At 37.0% G+C, this 8,036-nt stretch overlaps 1 protein-coding gene across 1 annotated transcript; it reads left to right on the top strand.

Moving 5' to 3' along the window:
- Window positions 1–1,794: 1,794 nt before the first annotated feature.
- Window positions 1,795–4,183, top strand: LOC132591975 (uncharacterized). The gene has a single exon (XM_060273346.1). It carries the CDS (start codon window positions 1,795–1,797, stop codon window positions 4,117–4,119), a length of 2,325 nt encoding a protein of 774 aa, XP_060129329.1. The 3' UTR covers window positions 4,120–4,183.
- The last annotated feature ends 3,853 nt before the right edge of the window (window positions 4,184–8,036 follow it).

Below are 8,036 nucleotides of genomic sequence, written 5' to 3' on the forward strand. Positions count from 1 at the left end.
TCCCCCACCACCACCTACTTGCAGATTGGGAAATCTTTTCTCCGTCTGAAATACATGTAAATCTCCTGATCAGTATTGGTTTCTGAAGCAAGGGACTGTTGGTAAACTGACACTCATTACGGATCTGGTTGCAACTCAAGCCTGTTCTGAAACTTTTATTGTCCCTATTTACTGTGAGTGGACCAAAAGCTAATCTGAATAAACTGTGCCTCACAAAGGTCAGTACTCTGCACTAGGCATGTTAAATGTAAAAAAAGAGAGAGAGAAAATCTGACTCCTGAAGAACTAAAATCTTTACGACAACTGCAGTACTAAGTGATCCATTCCACTCATTCACTTCAAAACTCTTTCCTATAAGGGCTGTGGGGGGAAGCCTGTCCCAAATCCCATGTCCTGTCAGTCTGTGTTAGGTAACTACTATATGTGTACATCAAACCAGTCATATGAAAAACCTATAAAAACCCAAGTGAAGCGTCAGTTTAATTGAAAACAACCTGCACATATATCAGTACTATGCACTCCTCTGAGGTATATACCCTAAGCATGTTAAATGTAAAACAAAGAGGGGAAAATCTGACTCCTGAAGAACTACAATCTTTACAACAACAAAAAGCAGAAAGTGAAAGACAAAAACCAGCCCAAAAAAGAAAAAAAGGAGACGAAAATGAGCTAAATAAAAACACAGAAAGACGCAGAGCTAAGAGAGCAAGTCAAACCCCAGATGAACAACTAAGAATACGTCAACAAAACAGCAAAAGGGAAAAAAAAGACGAGTAAATAGATCAATTGAAGAAAAGGTAAAAAATCAAAAGAAAGACACTGAAAGAAAAAGATCTAAAAGAGCAACTTTAACTCATAATGACCGACAACCTCTAAATCAGAAACAAAACACAAACAAGAATGACAGTATAACAGATAAAAGACATTTACATGAAGATGCAAAGACACTAACTCGCAGAAAAAACAAAACATTTTCTATAGAGAAAAATAGAAATGCTAAAAAAGAAATTCAAAAACGACAGCAAGATGCCGAAAGACAAAAAGCAAGGAGAGCAAATAGAACTCCAGAGGAACGAAAAATACAATGTAAACGACATGCCACACTAGAAAGAGAAAGGTTAACACATCTGCCTCCAGATGAACGCCAATTACGGAAACAGCAATTAACACAGAGGAAAAGAGAATTACGACAAAGGAAAAACATAGAGAGAGAAACAATACAAAACCAAGACTCAAGGCCTGCTAAACTAACAATGACACTTATGAATGAATTGGAAAACTTCAATGAGGACATCATTAAAACACACACGTGTGGACATTTAGATCAGATATGCCAGTTTTGTAGTGCTAAACATTTTGAAGCTGAAAGACCTTCTGATCGAAAATTTTCACAATGTTGTTCAAAAGGAAAAGTAAATCTCCCCTCAATTAGTACAAACCCATTAATCCAACAGCTCATGACTGGACAACATTACTACAGCAAAAATTTCTTCAACAATATTAGATCTATAAATAGTGCATTAGCATTTGCCTCCATGGGAGCAAACATTACTCCACCACCTGGCAATGGCCCATATTGTTTCCGGATCCACGGATCAATTTGTCACAGAGCAGGCACACTGCACCCAGAACAGGGACAAAACAGACAGTTTGCTCAATTATATATTTTAGATCCTTCTGAAGCAGCAGAGCAAAGAATGCAAAATTCCGCAAATACTGGAATAAATCCAGAAATTATAAAAAAAACTAAGCACACTCATTGCTCAAACAAATCCATTTGCAGAGGCCTGCAAAATGTTGTACCAAGTTGAAAAAGAATATGAGGAGGATGCTGCAACAACTGGAAACATTATTAAGGAAGTGACCATGACAATAGTGCAAGATCGAAGAAATGACCAAAGATGCTATAATGCACCAAAACATAATGAGGTTGCATTCATTTTTCAAAATGATGATGGCGAACCACCACTAGAAAGAGATCTTCTAATACACTGCAAAGCAAGTACAGATGATATAAATAAAAGAACAACACAAAGGATTAGTGTCCTTGACCCCAATCTGGAACCCATGGTTTATCCATTACTCTTCCCTTATGGTGATCAAAGCTGGGGAATTGATATACCTTTGCAACACAGACCTCAAGCGTTACAAAATTTAACAAATCAAACACGAAAACCTAGAATTCGAGTTACACAAATGCAATACTATGGGTATCGTCTTTCCATCAGAGACAACTTTAACCCCTTCTTAAATGCTGGCCGCCTTACACAACAGTATATAGTTGATGCATATGTAAAAACTGAATCCAACAGACTCAACTATGTACGACAAAATCAGCAAAAATTGAGAGTTGAAAAATACTCAGGATTGATGGACCACTTAATTAATGAATCCAACCAGAAAGGCCTGATTCCTGGAAAAACATATATATTACCATCCTCATTTGCAGGTAGCCCAAGAAACATGCTCCAAAATTATCAAGATGCAATGGCAATTGTTAGGAAATATGGCAAACCTGATCTTTTTATCACAATGACGTGCAACCCCAAATGGCAAGAGATTGTTGAAAACCTACAACATGGCCAAACTACTGATGCTCGACCTGATTTAGTTGCAAGAGTATTTCATCTAAAACTGAAAGCTTTAATTGAAGATCTCTGTAAAAAACATATTTTTGGAGTACCAAAAGCAATGGTCTACGTAATAGAATTTCAGAAGAGGGGTTTACCTCATGCTCACATACTACTTATTCTTAAAGATGACTGCAAACCCAAAACCGAAGAACTGATAGACAAAATAGTAACTGCTGAAATTCCAAATATAACCAACACTCCACGCTTACATGCAATTGTTACAAAACATATGATCCATGGACCATGCGGACCACTCAACCCTAATTCACCATGTATGTCAAATGACAAATGCACTAAGGAATTTCCAAAACCATTCCAGGAAAAAACATCAGCAAATACAAATGGTTATCCAAAATATAGAAGACGAAACACAAACCAAACTTCAATTGTTAATGGCAGGACAATAGATAACCATTGGGTTGTACCATATAATCCACATCTTGCCCTAAAGTACAATTGCCACATTAATGTTGAAGTATGCGCATCCATAAAAAGTGTCAAATACCTTTTTAAATATGTGTACAAAGGTCATGATTGTGCAAATGTTGTGATTCAAGAACAAGGCACTTTAAATCATGATGAAATTAAGACCTTCATGGATTCCAGATATGTCAGCGCTCCAGAAGCAGCATGGCGTTTAAATGGGTTTGAAATGCATTACCAATCACATACCATCCATAGGTTAGCAGTGCATCTGCCTGATGAACAATCTGTATTTTTCAATCCGAATGACATCAATACAGCAGCCCAGAGAGCTTCAACAAGAAATACTCAATTGACGGCTTGGTTTAAATTAAATCAAGAGCAAGAGCAAGCAAGGAAAATTTTATATTCAGACATTCCAATACACTATGTATTTGACTCTGAATCCAATACATGGAAATTACGACAGCGGGGTGCAGACAAAATCATTGGACGAATGTATTCTGTCAATTTATCATCAGATGCAGAACGCTACTGCATGCGTCTCCTATTGCTACATGTTCCCGGTGCAATATCATTTGAAGATCTGAGAACTGTCAATGGAAATATCTATCCCAGTTTCCAAGATGCTGCAAAAGAAAGAGGCCTCATCAATGATGATCAAGTGTGGGAGAACACTTTAGAAGATGCTATCCAATACAGCATGCCAAAACAACTAAGAGAGTTATTTGCGTACATTTGTGTATTTGCCTCCCTACAGAACATGAATGATCTTTTTGTAAAATATGAACAGTACCTCACCGAAGATATCGTTCAAAAACATATCCATCACAACGATGAATGCACAATATGCCGTTATATCGCGTTACAGGAAATATGTAACATTCTACTACTCCATGGGAAAAAATGTGAAGATTTTGGGTTACCACCTATACTACCAAATTCAAACTTACTTACTGATAACTACAACCAAGTTTTCGAAAAACAAAAAGCAGAAGAAATGACAATTACATTAAACAAAGAACAAAAAAACAGCTTTACAAACAATATTGCAAGCAACTGAAAATGACAACCTTAGTAACCACTGTTTTTTCATAGATGGCCCAGGAGGTAGTGGTAAAACATATCTTTACAAGACCCTGCTCAGCAAGGAAATATTGCACTACCTGTAGCCTCCACAGGTATAGCAGCCAATCTTCTTGAGGGTGGAAGAACATACCACTCCCAATTCAAGTTACCTGTGCCTATAGTTGAGAATACAACATCAAATATACGACTCAATTCTGTTGATGCTGAACGTTTAAGAAATTCGAAAATAATAATTTGGGATGAATGTACTATGGCCCCCTCTGTAGCTCTTGCAGTGGTTAGCAGACTGCTCCAAGAAATAATGGACAACAACAAACCGTTTGGAGGAAAAGTAATCTTACTTGGAGGAGATTTCAGGCAAACACTTCCCGTAGTACCTCACGGTGACCGTACAAAAATTGTTGAGGCCTGTGTTAAGAATAATAGTCTGTGGAGTAATTTCCAAGTCCTTAAACTTAAAAAGAATATACGCTCAGTAGACACTGATTTCAGCAATTGGCTGATCAAAGTGGGCAGTGGTGATACACCACACATTGACGGTTTGCCTGAAGATGTAATTGAAATACCTTCCAAAATTTTATGCACAGGAGATATTATAAAAAACTTTTTTGGAGACAAAATTCCTGTTACAGATGTCCCAAACTTAGCAAAAAAAACTATTCTTTGCCCAAAGAACTGTGATGTAAACTCCATAAATGAAGAGGTACTTAACATTTTAGAAGGAGAGACCGTGACATACCTCAGTTCAAACTCAATTGATGACTCAAGTGAGGAAGATATTCAAAACTATCCAATTGAGTTCCTCAATGAAATAACTCCAACAGGTATGCCTAAGCATAAACTCAACCTTAAAAAGGCCGCTATAATTATGCTCCTTAGAAACCTAAACACTAAAAAAGGATTGTGCAACGGCACCCGTCTCATCGTCAAACAACTTAAGAAAAACATCATAATTGCTCAAGTAATAACAGGTTCAGCGGAAGGAAACATAGTCTTTATTCCCCGTATGGATTTGGCTCCAACAACAACTGATTTACCGTTTATCTTACGAAGAAGACAATTTCCAGTAACATTAGCTTTTGCAATGACAATTAACAAATCTCAGGGGCAAACCTTGGAAAAAGTTGGAATTTACTTGCCGGAACCAGTATTCAGCCATGGTCAGTTATATGTTGCATTATCAAGAGTAAGGAGTTTTAATGATGTCATGGTGAAGGTCATAGAAGGTCCTAACCAAGGCAAACTGTTGGAAAACTGTGACAAAATATTCACAAGGAATGTTGTCTATAAAGAAATTTTATAGAAATTCAACATAACCCACCAAAAAAACAAAAGCAAAAATTAAAAAAAACCTAATTTTGCTTATTTACAATTGTTTGACAAGGTTTACACTTAAGAAACAATTACCATACCTTAATTGTTTTGGTTTATTACATCAAAAAAGAAAAGAAAAAGAAATTATTCAAATTATTCTTCTTTAACAATTCTAAAAAAATAAAATACAAATCAACTGCATAGTTGTCCACTTTTTTATTATGCCCTATAAGAAGTCTGTTCTTACAAATGTTTCACCACATATGTTCTAGCGCCCGTTTATTTAACGGGCTTACTGATACTAGTCAAATTATGATTTGAAAGAAAAAAATTTCAAAATGCAATATAGATGGTACCTGACGCCCACCAAATTGGCAAGAATGTATAAAAGAGTGAACAACATGTGTTGGAGATGCCAGGAAGAACCGGGAACCTACCTGCATATCTGGTGGCGATGTAAGAAAATTAAAAAGTTTTGGGACGAGGTATATAATGAATCGGAAAAAATCTTAAAATACCCTTTCAGAAAAGAACCAGAAATGTTTTTATTAGGACTTTTAAATGATGAAATAAAGGCTAAAGATAGAACATTAATTATGCAGGTGACAGCAGCCAGCAGAATACTCATCGCAAGAAATTGGAGAAGTGAAAAGATACCAACAAAAGAGGATTGGGTTGAGAAGATGATAACATACCAAAATTTAACAATAAGAGCAGGTAAGACAAAAGGAATAAAAGAAGAGAATCCAGAAAAGAATTGGATTACAGTGGTACCTCGGTTTATGAACACAATTGGTTCCGGAGGTCTGTTCATAAATTGAAGCGTTCATAAACTGAAGCGAACTTTCCCATTGAAAGTAATGGAAAGTGGATTAATCTGTTCCAGATGGTCCACGGAGTACTTAAACTGAAGCGTTCATAAACTGAAGCGAACTTTCCCATTGAAAGTAATGGAAAGTGGATTAATCCGTTCCAGACGGGTCCGCAGAGTACTCAACCTGAAGCGTACTTATCCCGGAGCATGGGTGTAATTGGTTCCGGAAGTCTGTTCATAAACTGAAGCATTCATAAACTGAAGCGAACTTTCCCATTGAAAGTAATGGAAAGTGAATTAATCCGTTCCAGATGGGTCCGTGGCGTTCATAAACTGAAAATTCATAAAACGAGGTGTTCATAAACCGATGTATGTTCAAACAGTATCAAAAGAAACAGATAGAAAAGACCAATTTCTTAGCAGATATATAATAGGCATAAAAAAAGAGACAAAATAAAAATAGGGAGGACAGTACAAATTAAAAATCAGAAACACCGAAAGACCAAAGTAAAGGGATGACTGGAAGACAATTTTCATTTTAGGGGGGGGGGAGGGAGGGATAGATAGTGTGTTAATTGAGACTCCTTCGGGTAGTGATAAAGCGGGATATCAAATCCAAACTCTTTTCTTCTTCTTCTTCTTCTTCTTCTTCTTCTTCTTCTTCTTCTTCTTCTTCTTCTTCTTCTTCTTCTTCTGTAAAAGAGCATTATTATGTCTTTAAAGTTGATTTGTGTTAAGATATGAGTTTTATATTATTTAAGTACTTTATTTATTGGTGACTTATTTCACCAAAAATCTGCAATTATCCTATTCACTCAAAAATGGTGCCAAACTGTTGCAAAGACTCCCCTGATAGGTTTGGCGGTGAAAACAGAAGGGTTTTGATCATAGGAAGAAAAATCAGGCCTTGACAACTTGACCTGCGGAAAAACATTTTTTTGAAAAAAAATCCCTGACCCGCGGGTCAGAATTTCACCAAAAATCTGAAGTTATCCTATTCACTCAAAAACGGTGCCAAACTGTTGCAAAGACTCCCCTGATACGTTTGGCGATGGAAACAGAAGGGTTTTGATCATAGGAAGAAAAATTAGGCCTCGACAACTTGACCTGCGGAAAAACATTTTTTTGAAAAAAATCCCTGACCCGCGGGTCAGAATTTCACCAAAAATCTGAAGTTATCCTAATCACTCAAAAATGGTGCCAAACTGTTGCAAAGACTCCCCCGATACGTTTGGTGGTGGAAACAGAAGGGTTTTGATCATAGAAAGACAAATCAGGCCTCGGCAACTTGACCTGCGGAAAAACATTTTTTTGAAAAAAAATCCCTGACCCGCGGGTCAGAATTTCACCAAAAATCTGAAGTTATCCTAATCACTAAATAATGGTGCCAAACTGTTGCAAAGACTCCCCTGATACGTTTGGCGGTGGAAACAGAAGGGTTTTGATCATAGAAAGACAAATCAGGCCTCGGCAACTTGACCTGTGGAAAAACCTTTTTTTTGAAAAAAATCCCTTACCGCGGGTCAGAATTTCACCAAAAAACTGAAGTTCTCCTATTCTTTCGAAACTGGTGCCAAACTGTTGCAAAGACTCCCCTGATACATTTGGCGGTGGAAACAGAAGGGTTTTGATCATAGAAAGACAAATCAGGCCTCGACAACTTGACCTGCGGAAAAACATTTTTTTGAAAAAAATCCCTGACCCGCGGGTCAGAATTTCACCAAAAATCTGAAGTTATCCTATTCACTCAAAAACGGTGCCAA

This window comes from Zootoca vivipara, chromosome 4 (genome assembly GCF_963506605.1).
Source record: "Zootoca vivipara chromosome 4, rZooViv1.1, whole genome shotgun sequence".
NCBI classification, from domain to species: domain Eukaryota; kingdom Metazoa; phylum Chordata; class Lepidosauria; order Squamata; family Lacertidae; genus Zootoca; species Zootoca vivipara.

Bases quoted from the DNA above. Each gene is read 5' to 3' on its own strand.
- LOC132591975 (XM_060273346.1), top strand. From the start codon at position 1,795: ATGTTGTACCAAGTTGAAAAAGAATATGAGGAGGATGCTGCAACAACT.